Genomic DNA, 19,572 nt, shown 5'->3' on the forward strand with positions numbered 1-19,572 from the left:
ATGATCTCAGGGTTGTAAGATCGAGCCCTGCATCGGACTCCACACTCAGCACAGAGTATGCTTGAGATTTTCCCTCTCCCTGTCCCTTTGCCCCTCCCCCTGCTTGCTCTCTCTTAAATAAATAAGATCTTTAAAAAGAAGAGAGAGTGTTACAAGCACCTTTTTCATCTTCATCAAACACTTACATTATACCATTTTTTTCATATTTTCTAAAGAATGAAATTATAGATACAATTGAAGACCCCTTGTTCCTTCTTATGTCATTCTTTTCTTCCCTCCCCAAGGTAACTCCTACCCTATATGTAGTGGGTGTCATTGCAACCCATTTTTAAATAATATGTAGCTATATATCCATAAACAATATGTAATGATGATTTGCATGTTTTCAAACTTCACACTGGTGGTCAGATTACTTTTAAAAACTATTTTCTATAGCATAATAAGTTTTGATGAATTGTGGGGGGAAGTTATTTATTGCTTTAAGAAATGGATTGCTGATGCATTGATCTCTAGTAAATTCATATCTTTTAGAGCATAGCAAATAGCACGGTATTTCTGTTCCTTTCACATTCTATAGAAAAGGAGATACTATTCCATCTGAATCAGTTAGTATTTGCCAGTAATTTTTTTTCCTTCTGGAATAAATGCATAATTCTGGGGACTTAAAAATGATGATTTGATAAGCTGTAATTTATATTGATGTGCTTCTATTCTTGTCATAAGTCTTTTCATCTTTTTTGTATCTAGTGTTTAACCAGGGGGAAGAAGGCACCTCCTGGTACATTATTCTAAAAGGATCAGTGAATGTAGTCATTTATGGCAAGGTATATATATCTTTTTCTTTTTGAAACTTTATTATGCTCCATTTACTAGTGTGGCTCTAAGTATTAACAATGCAGTGCTACAATTAAACTTGCAACAACATTGTTACTCAATGTAGAAAAGATATTATAGCATCTCTAATCATAGATTATCTAAATTATACTCAGTAAAATTGAACTTTCTGGGGCTCATCTCTTTAGAGATGTATACATTTAAAATAAATACATAAAATGTATACACTTAAGTTAGGCCATAACCCATATTACTCAATGAAAAAAAAATAAAACGTAATATAATTATATAATTCTCCTTGGCGTCCCTGGGTGCAGCCCATTTATACATACAGTGTGTGGGGGTAAGGGGATCTTGTGGTGTGAGGTGAATGGGTGTTGCTCAGATTCAGGGACCCTCTTCATCAGAATGTTCTGCTCCCTCCAGGGTGTGGTCTGTACTCTGCATGAGGGGGATGACTTTGGCAAGTTAGCACTAGTGAATGATGCCCCAAGAGCTGCTTCTATCGTCCTGAGAGAAGACAACTGCCACTTCTTAAGAGTAGACAAGGAGGACTTCAACCGGATCCTGAGGGTGAGTCCAACGTGTGGCTGAGGGGCATCTCCTTTTTCCTTTTGCCAGACAAACAAAGATTGGAGTGTGGTGTTCATTGAGCAGTACTGCAACAACTGAATGCTCTAGGAACAAAGAGCCTTGGTTACAGACCTGGTATGGTCACTGTGCTGGTGTGCATTCTGGGATCCAAAAGGGGTATTCAGTAAAGCTGCAAATGTGGCGTGTGTGCTGGACCAGATAATTGTACACCACCCCTACGGGCCCATGAGAATTAAAGAAAAATAGGAATTGCCTTGGCCAAATGTCAAAGTCTGAGACATTTCTTTTTGGCAATTCTAAGTTTGCCATTTTGTGTCCTTTCCCACCTCACTTTCCAGCTCTTTCTCCATCCTAGACCTTCCTAGTCTCCACCTCTTGTCTCTTCCCAAATTTGAACCTTTCCCATATCATCACACCCTCTCCTAATTTATTGAGTGATTACATTTTAGCGGGAATTAACATCAGTCATGGTTACTACAACCAAGCATTTTCATTTCAAGTGCTTTATGTCAAACTGATTCATACTAAAGGAATTTCAGACTTCAGCAGGTGGGTGAAGAATAATTGGGGTGATGGAGACATAAAATTGCACTTAGAATTGTCTCTGCCAATGGGCCTAATCTAAGCTTGTTAAAGTATTTGTGAGCACGGTGATGTTGAGAAGAGATGGTCCCTTCCTCACTCCCTACACACACACACACACACACACACACACACACACACACGCAGCCCCTGGTCCCTTGGGAGGAACGACCTAGCTTTGATCGTGGCCTGCTGGGGATGATGACAATGTCCCATCCCGCAGTCCATCCCACCCCAGCTTGAGTTCCCTCTAGGGTCACTTTGCTCTTCTCCCTCTCTGCCTCTCCCAGCCTTCACATCTTTCTCTGCCCTACCCTGAAGTCTAAATGCAGTTTCCGTGCTTTCTGGTACATTTGGCATTACTTCATGATGGTTTACAATGTCATTCTCCATTCCTTATGTATGGACACCTACTCGTACATGGCCTTAAGCATTTGCCTTTGGCAGAAAATTTTCTGCCAACAGAGTTTGTCTTAGGAATGCATTCTCTTAATGCAAATAAAGTTAAATTTAAAATTATACCATCGAATAATATAGAGAAAAATGCCTCATGGAATTTGACATGGTTCTTAACTGATGTCTTTTAAAATGGGGAGCAAATGATGAGAAAAAGCACATTAAGATTTTTAATTTAACTGTTGAAATGACATTGAAATTTAGAAGTAAACTTTCATAATTCTTTGAAGTTTACACATACAAGATTTCCACTCAGCCAAAAATAATTCTTTGAAAGAATCAGATTAGGATCATTATTGATACAGTTTATAAAATTAGCCAAAATAACCGAAAAATGTTTTTAATACATTTCAAACAGATTTTTTAAAAAAAATAGAGCCTTTTGATGAGAGAGAAAAGGTGCACACCTGTGAAAATGACACACCCTCAGAAGAAAGTCAGAATGCAAAACCTGCCACATATTTCTATAGGGATAAGTGACTTGCTCCCCTGTCTTCCCTCTATGCCACCCTCTCTGAAAGGTTTCTCAGAGCACAACCACACTCCTCTCTCCTCGGCTGTTTTTCTGAATCTGGGATAACAGCAGAGTTTTAAAACCACATGCCTCAAACCTCATCTGGTCCTCTCTCTGACCATTCCAGCCCTGACTTTCAAAATGACTTAATTTGTAGATGCAACAATTAGCATCACAAGCACCAAATGAGTTTCTGAAGCATTTGAAATTTTTTTCATTGTCTGAGAAAACAGCAGCATCTGTATGTGGTGTAATTTGTATTTACAGGACGTTGAGGCGAATACAGTCAGACTTAAAGAACATGACCAAGATGTCTTGGTGCTGGAGAAGGTCCCAGCAGGGAACAGGGCTTCTAATCAAGGAAACTCACAGCCTCAGCAAAAGTAGGTTTGCATCCAACACTGCAATTGCCAGACTATGATTAACCTTTTCACATGGTATCATCATTTCTACAATAGCATGCTCTCCTTTTTTGTGGAAGACGGCAGTGTGTGTGACTTTTTTCTCTCTATTGACTAATCACACATCTTGTGGAGTATAATGTATCCATTTCTGGCACTGCGTGGAGCGTGGTGCTGCCTGGAGTAATTCAGAGGAGACTGGTCCCCTACTCCACAGACGCTCTCTGTCTGCGGTGTTCGGCTGTACTGACTTTGGAACTGAAGACGGGGAGAACAATGGAAATAGGAATGCCAGGCAGTGCAAAGGATAGGTAGGCCCCGAGGCGATGAGAACCTTTGGGATTTGAATTTCACGTGTAGGATTTCCCGAGAAGTGTTTTCATCTTACCCAAATGAGCATCTTTGCCAGAAACCCAGACTTCAAGTATAAGACAGTCCAGAAGCATCCATGTGACCTTATCCATACTCAGTCCTGCTAACATCAAAAAGAGATTTGCTTCCCACATCTCAGGTTCCCTGTCTAACTTGAACCTTTTTCAGATGTCTGTGTTCAGTTCCATCTTTTGTTGCAACTTCTCGCATGAGGCTGTTTTCCCCATCAAACGTACCAACACTCGAATAGGAATACAGGAGAAAAAGGAAATGTAGCTTTAAGAAATTGTAGAAGATTGCAGAATCTTGTTTTTAAAGTAAAGATTAATCTTCAATCTTGGAATAATAAAAACACCAATTCTGTAGCTAAAGAAGTGTCACCAAATAATATGTTGAAAAAGAATGCCTCCCAGTAATTTTCCTTTGTTTGCAACAAAAATGGGGTGTTCCCTTTAATCAGGCTACTCACAGTAACTGATGAATTTTTACTGTTTAGACTGAAAAAGCCCAAAGCTCAGACATTTTCATCTGGATAAATCAACATATTTTCAAAGAAGGTGGGGAAAAAATAGAATATTATTGAATAGCCATAATGTATTTTGCCTGTTCTATGTAATCCTTACAACAAACCCCTTTTAACAGATGGGGAAAACTTAGGCTCAGAGAAGCAAGTTACTTGCCCAAGATTACAAAGCTTATAATGATAGAGCTGGCATCAGGTCCGGCTTGACTACCCAGTGCTTTTGTGCCTTCGGTCATAAAGCTTACTGTAGCCAAATATAGTTTGTAAGTACTGTATCCTCAACACTATCACCTAAACTTTGCAGACCAATATATCTCAAAACAGACTATATAAAAAAACTACCCTTTCACTTACAAACCTATAAATTGCCATCCAGAATTCTTTATTATTTTTTAATTTTTTACTACTATCATTGTTAAAAATATTCTTACACAAATGTTTTCAGCAGTCATCCTTTCAGCCCACAGGGGATGAGAATGAAAACATTTTTTATGTGAAGGTTAGGCCCCTCCCCATTGATTTTCCTTAGTGTGCTTAAATATATCTAGACCATTTTTGGGTGGTGATCTGCATTCCTTAATAGTGCCCAGATGTCTCAGGAAATTTTGCTCCCGGAAAAAGGAAGCCTTGAAAATTCTCCTTAACCTTGAAACATTTGACCAAGAAGCCCCTGGAGGCCCACTTCCTTCACCTCTTCATACCACGGGGGAATGATCAAAAGCGTTTGCTTGTTACGACATAGTCCATTCAGAGCACCTTCCAAATATAGATTTTTTTTTTTTATGAAATCAAACTAAAGGGAACAGAAGAGGAGAAGCCCATGTATTCAATTTATTTTAGGCCTGGATCTGATTTCCGTTATATCTCCTTTTTTGTGTTCTGTGGACCAATCCAGATTTCTTATATAATTCAAAAACGTGTGCATGTTCACAGCAAACCATTTAAGAAATATCAGTCAGCACAAAATAATGCACTAGGCAAGATCAGTTCTCTGAAGTCGAAAAAGCCATTCTCCCAAGGGGTCGTTTACCATGTTGGGCTTTCTGAAGCCAGACCAGAGTTAAAAGGGGGCACCACATAAGTGAATTTTGGCCTGTTGTTCTGGATAACTTTGATAATATGCCAACAATGATGTCTATGGATGGACTTAAAACTTAGGAACTTTTAGGGCCTCTGTCTTTTCAGAAGTCATCCTTTTTGAGCTCAAAGGGGGTCACCACATTGGTGCTGATAGTAATGTTATTTTTCTGATTCACTTTTCCCCTGAGAAATCCAGAACAGTTTTTTATGTACACATTTTAAACTTCCAAAACTGCCTGACTGCCCAAGCCACTCAACTCTGAGAGTGATATTAAAACATCAATAGCAGGACAGTGTTTCTCATGATGAATAAACTATCTGAAGCTCTCAAACATTTACCAATTTGGATATCTTCTGCTCTGTGGTTATGTGATTTTAGGAGGAAGTAGAGATTTTGAAGTGACTATTCCTGTTTTAGTTACTGTGTTGCTTTTTCCTTAGACTATCAACCACCCAGTTGCTGAGCTCCATCCTGTTTGCAGAAAGATAGTCTCTTTTAGGCTCTCCTCTCTCCACGTGTTTTATTATTGATATTCTAAGTGCTGATAGAAGTGTCCTCACTTCCAGACTTGGCATTTGGAAAAGATTTTCTGTCACAAGCTTAAAAGCCCACAGCTTGGAAAATGTAACCAATTGGGGTTCCCCTTAACTTGGACTAGAGTAGATCCTTCATGCAATAAACTGAAGAGAGCCATGCTGTCTGGTATTCAAGTCCCTCCATTTAAACAGAGGTCAAGCAGAGGTCGTCTGGCAGTGTCCAGCCTGACAAAAGCAATAACATGATGTTTCAGCCAAGCCCAGGGCTGCAAGATCACAGATGGCTACGTCTGGCCAGAAGCTCCTTGGCCCTGCCTCTTGAGAGTTCCCTGCCCTAAAAGAATGTCCACGCCTGCTCTGCCCTCTGTGGAGCTGGGAAGCAGGCTAAGGCAGCCCCCGGCTATACCACTAGAGGGAGCCGTTGGTAGCAAAAAACAAGATTCCCTGGCGTCTGTGATAGACACGGCGGACAGAGTTAGAGACGTTGCCTCTCTCTAATGAAGTGATAGTTTCCTATCTGGGCTTACCCCCCATGTCTTTATTCTTTTTGACCAGACATAATGCTCTAGCTAAGGGATGTCCAAACCAGGAACCCCAGAACGTGACGCCAACCTGGCAGAGTTAAACTTCTGATGAGGGAGCACATTTCAAACTGATTATCCGTTCTGTAGCCAGCTTTAGAGCTACAGCCCACTACCAACAGCTGCCGGGTGCCCTGGCAAGTCCCGGTAACTGGTGTTTGATCTAATGTATTGATACTCTTATTTAAATAAAACTTGTTTTCAGAAACAAACAAGTTCCCGTTCAGAATGAGCTCCAGGCACCTAGACATAGCCTCAGCCCCGAGCATCCTGGCACCCAGACGGAGCAACAGCACGAGAGGCACACTTGTGCTCCAAAGCCAGCCCAGCTCACAGCAGAGATCTGCCCTTAGTAACTCTGTGACCACAGGTCTGCTGCCTCCCCTTGCCGAGCAGCTTCCCCATCTGCAGAGTGAAGATCATATTTAACTAGCAGGAATAAGCACGATGACACTGTTCAGTGCCCACTTAGCTGTTTGGGGTTCAGTAAACACTCCACAGATGCTGATGCCCTCTCCAACCCAGTTCCTTATTTACGGAGTCAGATGCTACTCATCTTGCAGCTCGTCTGGTGAGCAAGACCTGAGAATCATGTATTTCAGGAATTATTGAAGGAACTCAGCAATTTTCTCCATGTATGTGTTCAAAGTCATTATAGATATACCCTATCCTTTCCTTGAAAAGACAAGAGGAAAAACCCTTGTCTTTTGCCTTATTTATTTGGAGAAAGGAGTGATACTTTTGAGATTAAAATCGATTATTTATTATTCTATTCCCCCTTTCCTCCTCTAGGCTCCAAAGCCAGGTTTCCTCAAAGATGTAACTCTTCAGCTTCTTTCTGGTCCTCAGTGCACACACACACTCGCATGCACACACAGAATAGTTTTGACTAATGGTCACCTTACCTTTCAGGGAGCCTGCATTTGCTACCTCGTTCAGTCCCAGGCTCGCTCTGCTCAGTCTGTGTTTTCTCGGGCACAGGGTTATATGTTGGATTGCCTCTTCTATACTCCTTCAGGCGGGAGGTAAAGACCTTGAGAATTAATCTTGGGATCTCAACATACTTCCTGCAAGGTCTCAAACAGGCAAGGAAAGGGTGTTGGCAAGGAGACAAAGAAACCTGGGTTCTCCTGGAGCTGAACCACTGCTTTCTGAACATAAGAGAGTTTTATTTTCATTATTGTTTTTCTTCCCGTCATTTGCTCTAAGTGAAATCCTGAGTAAAAAAGCAAAGTCTGAGTTTTAGAATAGGGTCACTCAGATCATCTTAATGTATTTTGCTTGTAGTTTTCATTCACTGTTTTGTTGCCATCTTTAATATGACTTTGAAATAACCCACATTCAGTTTAAAACATAAATCTTGTCCTGTGGATTGATGAAACCCATGGATGGATCTTTTGAAATAATAACTGACACCCCCACCCCCAAAATTATAGATATTTGACAGTAAAATAAAGTCTAGATTTTCTATCGTTGATTTATTTCCTATTCAGATGCTACTGGAGTTTGTTTGCTCATTGGTGTTTAGGGTTTTGTTTTCCTTTCCCTTGTTTTATTCTTAGCTGTGTTTCCAAAGCACATACCAGTGTACAGTTGGGAAAGACAGAGCATTCCAGAAATAGGCAGGGGAATCCAATGTGGGACTGAGATTTTGCTACAAATAACCCATATATGGATAACCTAGTTTACTGTCACTTCCCCTCACCATCTCCCCCTTCCTGACCTGAACTGCCCTGTGATTTACATGTTCCTTTCCATTCCCCTTGGAGCAAGGCTGAAGTTTCTCAGTTCCCAGCTTGTGAGAGCCACTCTCCAAGTTTTCTTTAGTTCCATGTAGGGAAAAAAGAATAATGTTTTAGTAACTACTTCAATTTATGGGGCTTTTCTTCATTGCCTTCCTGTGTGGCTTTTGCAAGGTACATGGTCTCTCTTACCGTAAGGAGAATATGGGCCCTAAGTTAAGTCATTATGGTTCTCTGGGACTCCAAACACGAATACATGAAAACCAAATACAATAGAAAACACAAAAACCTTAGATATGTAAAAAGTTATTCATTAATGATTTGCCCACTTTTGGAAAAACTAATGATGTTTTTATTTCTTATCCAGGTATACTGTGATGTCAGGAACACCTGAAAAAATTTTAGAGCACTTTCTAGAAACAATACGCCTTGAGCCAGCTTTAAATGAAGCAACAGGTAAACCCTGAGAACCGTTTTATATGTCCATTAAATCCATGCAGAGCACTGTAAAAAAAAAATAAAAAAATCCTGAATTCATTCTCAGTGTGTGTAGCTACACAGTTTCAGAGGGGAGTTATGTGTATTAACATTAGAGAGATTCCCACGTGGCCAATTCAGGGAGCAATCCTTCTGACCCTCCTCTGCCCACTCCAGTTCTGGCTGTCCTTTGTAGATGGCGCAGACTTGTTCATGCATTTAGGAATAGCCTTCCGTAGACATCCATTTGGTTATCATTTAAATCCTATCTGTTGCCATAAGGATTTGAAGCTGTCTCGCTTGTTCCAGCTGAGAGTAAAATGGTTCTGTCTGTGGTTGTGGATTCTTAGGCTGCCCCAGGCTGTCACTGAACACCACCACCTGTGCTTGTCTGCTAGGGCTGCCATAACAAAGGACCGCCACATGGGGGGCTTAAACAATAGAGACGTATTGTCTGAGAGTGCTGGAGGCCAGAAGTCCAGGATCAAGGTGACAACAGGGTTGGCTCCTTCAGACAGCCGCTGCGGGGGAGAATCTGTTCGTGCCACTCTCCCAGCTTCCCGTGGCTTGCCGGCAACCCTTGGCGTTCCTCGTTCTGTAGATGCTTCATTTGGTCTCTGCCTTCATGTTCTCATGGCGTTTGCCCTGCCTCTTCACGTAGCCTGCCCTCCGTACATCTGCCTTTGTGTCCAAATTTCCCCTTTTCAGAAATGATACCACTCATACTGGATTAGAGCTCACACGAATGACCTCTTCTTAACTACATCTGCAAAGACCCTATTTCCAAATAAGATCACGTTCTGAGGTATTGAGGGTTACAAATTCAACATCTTTTTCAGGGGGGAAACATTCAACTCATCATACTGCCTTACAGTGAACCAGACCTCTTGATTAAGACTCAGAGATTTGCGGATGAATGAGATGCATTTCACCACTGAACTACATGTTCAGAGTTACGATATTGTTCTCCATTTCAGTTACCATCTTGTACATGACTTTGGAACAGCACGTATTCAACTTAAAAAATAAAATCCTGTGTTGCTGTCTCAGAATAATAGGCTACTATTTTAAGTACACTGAGCCCGTAGATGAACATTTATCACTAAAAGAAGTTCAAAGATTTATCTCAAATACTTAGTGATAGTTCAAAGCCCAGTTCCATCTCCTTTGCAATATACTCAAGGTAAAGTCATCATTATTATTATATACCTCTGAAAAGTATTTTGCCACTGTTTTACTTCTTATTTTATCTCCTTATTCCAGCTTCTCATTTTATAAACAGATTATCAGGTTTGTTTTCATGTAGCAAATTACTTGGGGAGTAGTCTGTATAAAAGCCAGGATCTCTGACTCCAAAAAGTAGTCATTTTCAGTTCAATAGTTGTTGAGTATCCTGGTGGGCAGACACAAAGCTGGGTCCTTTGGGCTAGGCAAGGTGAACAAAAAAAAAAAAAACCCAAAAAACCAACAACAACAAAAAACCCCCTCCTGTCCTCAGGAAGTTTATAACCTGCTAAAGGACAGAGAGGGATGTGCAAATAACTTAAACATAAGGCAGAATGTGGTCAGTGGTTCAGGAGGGGACTAGCTGAGGGGACCAGGCAAATAGGCTTTGAAGTGGCCTGCAGGAAGCCAAAGGCTAGTAACAAGAGACTGGGTACAAAGCCTGCCGTGTGGAAGGACCGCGTTAGTACTGACCTAGAAATGGGCAAGGAGGATGAAGTGGTCTGCTTCTGCCAGATTATCATATATATAAGTGGGAGGAGGAAAGTAAGGCCTAAGAATTTGACTACAGATCCTACAGGGTCTCAAGCGCAAAGCTAAGTAAGCATTGGGGAATGGTTAAAGATGTCTGAGTGAGAAGAATGTGAGAAAAGCTTTTCTTGAGACAGGAAACCCTCAATGGACCCATTAGAAAGGGAGTCCTTGCTTCTAGGAGACATACATAAGCCCAACTAAACCAACTTTCCAGAACCTGGAATCAGGGAAAATATAACTGGTCTTTCCCCTCTGATTACTATTTGCCCAGAATGTGTGATTGCCTAGTGCAAGAAACAGCATCTTCTGTAAAGTGCATATTGATTGAAAAGAAAGATTCTGGTACATTAGAGACTATGGCATCTAAGGAACGATCTGTAAGATCTTTACTACACATGAAGAACAAATATATCCTTCCTTTTAAAGTCACCTCTAACAGAGGTGGGGACTAGATTATTGCTTCTTCAGAAACTGAAGCCTAGAGATCAGTGCATTCTGTGGCTGGCATGGAGAATGTTTCCTGACCCTTCCATTTTTGTTGTTAGAATGAGGTTAACATCACAATGTAATATCGAACTTCATTCTCTGCATTTTTTTCTGATTCTGTTCTTCTTACAAGTAATGTTCATGGTTGGGAAATAAAGAACAAATCAGTATCTTTCTCATCGTCAAAAATATGAATGTTCTACAGAGTCATCCTGGACACTCAAGTAACCCTAGTAAGGTCCACGAAACATGGGTGCAGTAGAGTGGGAGACCTCGGCATTTCTGGGTTTATAATACAGCAAGAAATGTCAGAGTTGGCAGTGAAACTGGTTTTCATCATAGAAATGAACACCCTGGGTCTGACAGTACATTCTCTTAATTTACCAAAACATCTGTTTTCTGCCTAAGACCCGTTAGTTTCCTAAACTTTTTACTTCTATGACCAGCATTAGTCATTGAGTGACTTGAGAAATTATTGTCTAGTAGGAAATGATTTTTTAAATCAGTTCTCAAGAGTTATTGCCTATGAGCAGAGAATGAGAAAGCCACATTGAAATGTGGGTGCTGGGTGGTTACCATGCTAGGTGACCAGCTCACCAGCCTTGCAGTCACTTACTCAAATCTCTGCTTCAGTAAAGTTTAAACTACTGTGTAGCATAGTTCTTCTGGGACTGTTATAAGCAGGCATTACCCCCCCATCCTCAGAAAATATCTAAAATTTATAACGGTGACCCTAGAGGTTAAACTTAGACAAAGCCAAAGTCCTTTTGTACTTAAGGGGAAAAGTTCCATACAACTTGTCTGGCACATTCTCTGTTTCTTCTCTGGGACTGAATAATGGGACTAAAATAGGTGGTAACACCAAGTGACGACAGTGTGGGATTACACTCGTCACTTATATGTACATGAGTCTAATGGTGTCATGTGACTTGATAGGGGTGTTAGCAAACAGGATGGTGGTGATCATATTGTCATATGTAAATATATAGAATCAACACGTTGTACACCTTAAACTTACACAATGTTACATATCAGTTATATCTCAATTTTTAAAATATGAATTCATTTTAAACATAGACATTGGAAATCTAATATAGTCAATTAAAATTTTTACATCTCTTACCATTTTCTATTTGAAAAGTGACAAGTTTCCCAAAATCTCAGCCACCGTCTTAAGATGCCAGAGATGCTTTTGTTTTGTTTTGTTTTGCTTCAGTTACTGCTCCTAGCCTTTAGCTTGTCCATTTTTTCCCCCTGCTTTTATTTCCTTTACCAACTTTCTGCTCTTATCACCTCCTTTCTCTAGAATTCCATTGTCTGCTCATCTTTCATTGCTCCCTATGGAAACAAGGGGTGGAAAAGACATAAAGGAAAACAGAGATGTTGACAAAAGATATATAGTGTAAGATAGACAAAGAAATGACTATGTGTGAATCCTGCACATGTAGAAATGCCCACGGGTAGCTCTTTAATTATAGGTATTTTTTAATATACATTGCGGCTAAGGTGACCAGCACTGTTGGTAAAGCCCGTCTCTTTTTAAAATACTGTACTTTTTGCTCACTGTCCTAAGACATTGAGTTTTGATCTCAAGCTTGTGAATGTTATTATTTTTAGATGCAGTGCCTCTATGTACAGTAAAACCACAATCCCCCAAGCCAACGCAGAAGAACCATCGACCAAGAACAAATGAATAGATACTCTTGCTTTTCTAAAGATTTCTGCAAAAACCTAATTTCTTTTTCTGCTTTGTTCTTCTCCCCCTGCAGATTCCGTTTTAAATGATTTTGTTATGATGCACTGTGTTTTTATGCCAAATACCCAGCTTTGCCCAGCCCTGGTGGCCCAATATCCTTTTGTGGTTTAAAGTCTCTATTCCCTTGAAGATACCCCACATCTATCTGGTCATTATCTCATTTCATTCCTTGAAGGTAAGTCATGGCCCAGGCAAGGTCATGCCTTCCTCCTTTATCAAACTGAAACACCCGAAGTTTTCCCCTCGGTGTAGACTCCAGCCCTCTCCAGTAGGTTTTGTCATGCCACGTGTAAGGATCTCCTCCCCGTTACCTGTGTAGAGAAATGTGAACCAAGTTACTTCAGGAAGGTGATACAGACCTGGGAGACAGGCTAAAGAAAGTATGGAGAAGAGTATTCTTAGAGGGTATTCGTAGGGACAGTTCCCTAACCTTGGAGACAGGCTCTGTACCTCCACAGGGTATCTGACAGCATGGCCCCAGGCCCACCTGCGCTCTTCCTCCAAGCCCCAGTATTAATCCCTTTGCACATAAATACAGGTGACCATGATGGGGTAGCTTTTCTTTCACATCTGGCCTAGTCTGTCCTCTCCTCCAGATACAAAATATATTCCTTCATTGCCATTTTTATTATTATCACACTGACTGAAGTCACACAAACCTGAAAATTCTAATGGCAGTTCCCCTGGGCAGCTGGAATGCCGAGTTTGAGGCAATAGTCTATTGAATTGACCAATTGGTACATAGTATCTGGCACGGAAAAAGCATTCAGAAAATCGAGTTGAATAAAAACGGTGAATGTTATTGAGTTGCACCGTCAACTTCAGGGGTCATGTGAAAGTATATTTTCCAATTCTGCTTTATTTTTAAAGCAGCAAAAATTTAGACCCCCAAACACTTTGGCTTTTTGAGTAGTTAAATCTATTGAAGGAGAATGGCTTTCTTTTTCTCTGAGCAATCCAATCAATGTTGCATGTTTTTCTTTTTCAGAATTATAATTGCCTTACCTGATTCTCATTTTCTTGTTCACTCATAATTCTCTTTGAAGTCAACAGAATGTGTGAGGATGGGAGATTTGAGTTGAATGTGTTATTCAGAAGGAACTGCAAGAGTGAGATTTGGGTGTTTATTTGCCTGGAAACTATCTTTCCAAGTAATGACAGCTTAATGAGACTCACATATATTATATATTCTTTCTGGCTTATATTCAGTTTTTCTCAAGTAAAGTTAACACATTCAGGATCTCTCTGTGCTCTTTTAACTCCATGCATGGTAATCGTTATTTGACCTTTGAGATTTGTTAAAAGGAAAAATAAAAACCACCACTGTGTTTGGACTTTTTTCCCCACAGTCAGCATGTTGATAAGGTTAAGGCAAACAAAATACAAAGAAGAGCAAGGGAGTATAGCTGGCCACATCGTGCCATCTTTACAAATAGAAACCCAAGCCCCAGGCTTCTTGGTTTTTGCAAATTCTGCTTTCTTCATTTATTAGCTTGTCTCCTTTAGAGCTGATTGAGAACATTCATATCACTGATCTCTGTTTTTAAAATAGAATCTCCTAGAGGTAAAATCCACGCTATGTCCAGGTGTAGGGAAAATGGTAGTGGGAAGAGGAGAGGAAGTGAGGAAGGTGAACAGTGGAATCAAGGGAGGCTGGTGATATCCAATCCTGATTCTTTTCTCAGTAGATGGAGGGAATCCAGGATGGCTGGGTGTCATCTAAACTACCTAGTGCCCTCAGGTCACCTCCCTCGTACTTGGCCCTACGAGAAGTTAGATTCTCTTCATTGCTCTATTTTGAATCAAGTCTCTATGTGTCAGGTGCTTTGCTAACAGCATTGACTCATATTATACTACTTTATCTTACAGGTGTCTATGGGGTTAGTATTAGCTTTATTTTATGAATGAGGATTTGGGACTTGAAAGCAGTGGAGTGACATGCCCAAGGCAAGAGGCAGAGTCAGGATTCATCCAGGTCATAGGATCCCAAGCCTGGAGTGTGTCACTTTTTTCCTTCACAAATTATTTCTTTAAGAGCTTATCCTTTAGAGTTTAAGAACATTTCTTGACAACATACTGCATGACACATGTTTATCTGTGTTTCAGTTGACTAAAAGCAAAGTAGGCAAGTAGGCCTAACTTGTTGAAACCGAATAAATGAAATGTTCCGTAGAATTTTTCTCAATCATAGACATATTCTGTTTCTGTGCTAGACCGGTATCTGCTAGCCCTGAAATTCACTACTATGACTGATTTTGTAATTTTACTTAATTTTCATTAATTTAAATTTAAATAGCCACGTGTGGTTTGTGGCTACCATACTGGACAACATATGTCTCGTCCTTAGATACTGGGAACCTAGGGAGGGCATCCCGGGGTTGCCAGAGGCTTACCCTGCTGCAGGAGAGCAAACAGAATATGCTGAGGACTCAATTTTTAGTTCCCCTTTCTCTCTAGGAACATGTTATGTGGACTTCTTGTATAGGCTATGTTTTTTCAGTCATTAGTAACATAAACCAACTGTGACTGTCTTAAGGAATATAGGAATTCCTCAGAGGGATATGGGGTCACTCAGAGAATTGAAGGAATCCTAGAAGAGAAAGGGGCTTCAGGGGTAACAAGTAAAGACCCTGCTTTGGGGGCAAATCTGCTCCAAGCATCCTAGGCCCTCACCTGATTCCCACATCCCTAGGAAGGAGGGTGTAGTTGGCCTAGCTTGGTCCCTGCTGATATCTTGGTCAGAGGAAGGCAAAACACTTTACCAGACAGTTCCCCAGAGACTGTCTGTGAAGGAAAACAGAGAAAGTGGAGAAATAGGTGATGAGCAGACAAAACAACAGATACACATAAACTGCTTAACACCTCGTGCACAAGCAGCGGGAGAAATAATGTAAAGCTGAGCGAGTGGGTTACCCCCATATTATGAACATGAGATAAGGGATAGTAAAATACTTAACCCTGTTCCATTAAAGCACTCACATTAAAGTGAGTTGCTTTGGCTGAGTGTTTTCAAAGTACTTAATATCTGTGACTGTGCCTAGCAGCCCTATGAAGAAGTCAGTACTTTCATTGCTCTTTTTCCAAATCAATAAACGAGGATAATGAAAAATTATGATTTGCTCAGAGAAAGGTAATTACTAGTACAGAAAAGATTTGAGCCCTGAGCCACTGACACCTATTTCTGTCCTTAATCCACATTGTATGTCACCTTCAATTTTGCTTTTAGCACAGAGGAAGATGGTAGAACTCTGTTTAACATTAATATTTCAGGCCTTTTATGTGCTAATGAGAGAAAATCTCTATTCATTAGATATGCTTGGAACACGATTTCACCTGATGAATACAAGTGCTTTCTAATGAGTTTTTAAAATTATATTTGTTCAATTTCTGTACTTTTCATCTTCAGTTTCTTTAATCTCTTTAAAATTTGCACTTAAAATTCAGTTCAGTTTTCCACTGGTTTTTAAAAGAAAAATAAAACCACCTATAACCCTATCAGGTATTACCATTGTTAACATTTTGGTTTGTATCCTTCCAGTCTTTTCACATGTAGATATATATTTTTAAGTATAGCAATAGAATCATACTGTAAGTAATTCTGTATGCTTTGTCACTAAAAAATATTTTATGAATTCTCTTTCTTTGCCATTAAATACTTCTCCACACTTTTTTTTTTAAAGATTTTATTTATTTATTCGACAGAGATAGAGACAGCCAGCGAGAGAGGGAACACAAGCAGGGGGAGTGGGAGAGGAAGAAGCAGGCTCATAGCGGAGGAGCCTGATGTGGGGCTCGATCCCATAACGCCGGGATCATGCCCTGAGCCGAAGGCAGACGCTTAACCACTGTGCCACCCAGGCGCCCCTCCACACTTTTTTGAAAGTATAGGTATCTTATGTAAGTGAGATTATGTTGTATATGCTTTTTTGTAGTATGTTCTTCTTCACTTAATAGTATGTTGTAGGTATCTTTTCAGACATACATATGTATGTTTATATATATATAAATGAAACTACATCTTTTTTTCCAGTTAATTCCATAAACTCTTATTAAACACAATGTGTCATATGTTGTGGGCAACAAGGTGACACAGATGCATGAGAAAAACATGCTATCATTTTCGTTAGCTCACAATAGTATATGGTAGATATGTCACAATTTATTTCTTAGCCTCTTCCTATTGGATATTTACATTTTTTTTCAAATGTTTTTTCCTCTAACAAACACAATGGGATGAATCAATATCCTTCCAGCTAAATCTTTGCCCACATATATGATCATTTCCTTACTTTAAAAGTAGGCAAGGAGTATGTAATATTTTAACGTTTTTGATGTTTACTACAGCATTGCTCCCCTGTTGTCTTAATTATGTGTTTTGTGATTAAACTCTTGCATATTCTTATTTGTACAAATGCATGCAGGTCTTCAGTAAGTGATCACAACTAAGTTAATGTTATTTTGAATTTTAATAATTACATCCTTGATTTGGAGCATTTTCACATCATTTATTTTGTCTTTCCAGCACCCAGCCCCCACATGTGAGGCATAAAATGACGGGTATGATATTTATTTCATTTTATATGTGGAAGAAATCAAGGCACGTGGAGCCAAGTGATCACCTAAGATTACACATATTCTGGCAAATGTTTGGAGACTCCAACTCCAAACTCCATGTTGCACTAAATAATTCCAGTTGCCGTGGACATTGTCTTTGTCATCAGTGCCATCTCAGTGGGTCCGTCTAGCTACTCAGTAATTGGCTGCCCTTGGCCATGGTTTGTTCTCGGATTGCAGGCCCAAAGTAGACTGAGATTCAAAGAAGGGCTTCCTGGGGCTTCTGGGTAAAAAGCTCTCTCAACATTTAAGAAAGAGAGAGGGAAGCCTATAGCCCCAGTTGCCAGTGACGGTCTTTTCTTATGATGACTAGGGGAGTAAGTCCTATGACAAAGCTGAAATGCATGGAGAGTCAGAAAAAAAATGGGTCTGTGATGGCATCATTGCACTTGTACCACTCCTGCAGCTTACCCTGCCAAAGATTCCTTGTTATGTCAACAACTACAAGTTGTTGTCATTCAGGACAGATTGTCATTACAACTGAAAGAATCTTAAGTGATCAATGGCTTATATTTAAATTTATAAAAATGTAAATACAGCAATAATTTTGGCCAAGTATTTTTTCTTAGTATCTTAATTTCTTTTGGCTTAGTATACACAAATTCTATGCTTTTGGCATGGAAAGAATTTATTTCATTTCTTGAAGCAAAGAGGAAAAAATAGAACACAGATTTGCCACTCAGTTTTAGCTAAAACTACCTTTATATATATTGTGTCCCTTATACAGAGACAAAGCAAACACAACAGCTTCCTTTACTGAAGAGGCAGGGCTCCATCATTTATTTCTCTGTAAAATTGCCCTGGGATGTTCTCTTTATAAGTTGACTGGGGTTCGCTAGGAGGAACTTTTATCAAAATTTGCTTTTCTTGTAGATGATTTACAAAACGCATTGGGTCCTTATTCTCTAGATTAAGCCAAGTTTTTAGGAATATTATTTAGCTGTCTAAGGAAAATTGTCAACTTAGATTTTGTTGAAGCCAAATTTTACCATTGCAGTCCCCCAATTGTTTCTGTAAGTGTTTAATCTATATGTTACCATGAAAGCAATTTACTTCTGCAGATATGCGACTCGAGACATTATTTCCAATAAGGAAGACTTGGTTTGATGATGATATGATGTGATCGTGGTGTCCTCTTTCTCAGAAAATGACCGTATTATCAGATATTCTACAAAGTATTTTATATTTATATTCTACAAAGTATTTTCTCAGCCTCATATCAACACTGTGGGATGTGTTCTCTTTTTACATTGGAGGAGTGAGACTGAGCAGATATGTAATTTTCCCCAAGTTCCATAGCTAGTGTTAGGACAGTAGTGGGTCGAACCCAGCAATGGGTTGTTAGTCCAAGTCCTAGTTCTCTACTGTGAATACTAGCCCTGAGTTAAGACTAAAAAGAATAGCCAAGAACTAGAAGCTTCTTCTGAGCAAGAAAATGGGAGGCACGTGAAGAAAAATGACAGCGCAGAAAGCAGACTTGGGAGCGTCAAGTTCACAGGCTCACACAAACAAAGGAGCAGCTGTGTGATGGGAATAGTATCACAGTTAAACCCAGAGAGGCCAGGTCTTGTGGAGAGTTCCCAAACCGCCCATTTAAAAGATTTCACATTATTTCCAGGGGGCGGATCAATAATGATGATGGTGGCTAACCCTTGCTGAGCACTTAATATGTTTCCGATACCATTCTACATGGTTTACCAGTAGTGCCTCATCTCATCTTTAACAGCAGTCCTCTGACGTTTACTGATGAAGAGTCTGAGGCTCTAAATGATCAATTAACTGGCCAAGGGTCTCACGGTTTGTAAGTAGGAAAGCCGGGATATGAACCCAGGTGGTCTAATTCGAGAACTTGCCCTCCAACTCACGCTGCAGGAAGGAAGGGATAGATTTGGTACTCAGGATGTTGGGATGCTCCATGAAGGCGATCAGGGTAGTAAAGAGGCCCCATAACAGTGGGAAAAGCACAAACTCTGAAGTCAGAAGACCTGTGTTTAAGACCTGCGTCTGACAGACGGTATTACTCGGCTATTATATTTAACCTTTCTGAACCGCGTCTGTGTACTAGGGGTAATTATACCTGTCTTGCCCAGTTCATCAGGTTGATGTAAGGATCAAATGAGGCTATGTGTGTGAAAGTACATTATAAACCTTTAAGCCCCCTATAAATAATGCCCCATATAAATACATTATTGTACCATCTTGAAAGGAATATAGCATAATGTAAAGAATATACCAAAGCTTTGTCTAGTCAGTGGGCAGATGACC

At 40.0% G+C, this 19,572-nt stretch overlaps 1 protein-coding gene across 9 annotated transcripts in view; it reads left to right on the forward strand.

Moving 5' to 3' along the window:
• Nucleotides 1-19,572, forward strand: part of RAPGEF4 (Rap guanine nucleotide exchange factor 4) — a 285,737-nt gene that overhangs the window by 225,976 nt on the left and 40,189 nt on the right. For all 9 annotated transcript variants that reach the window (XM_019802960.2, XM_019802961.2, XM_034654748.1 and 6 more), the window contains 5 exons: nt 748-824; nt 1,261-1,407; nt 3,248-3,363; nt 8,584-8,672; nt 12,707-12,785. In XM_019802960.2, the coding sequence (XP_019658519.2) occupies nt 748-824; nt 1,261-1,407; nt 3,248-3,363; nt 8,584-8,672; nt 12,707-12,785 (508 nt within the window). The remainder of the gene's footprint in view (nt 1-747; nt 825-1,260; nt 1,408-3,247; nt 3,364-8,583; nt 8,673-12,706; nt 12,786-19,572) is intronic.

The sequence above is a fragment of the Ailuropoda melanoleuca genome, chromosome 2 (genome assembly GCF_002007445.2).
Source record: "Ailuropoda melanoleuca isolate Jingjing chromosome 2, ASM200744v2, whole genome shotgun sequence".
NCBI classification, from domain to species: Eukaryota; Metazoa; Chordata; class Mammalia; order Carnivora; family Ursidae; genus Ailuropoda; species Ailuropoda melanoleuca.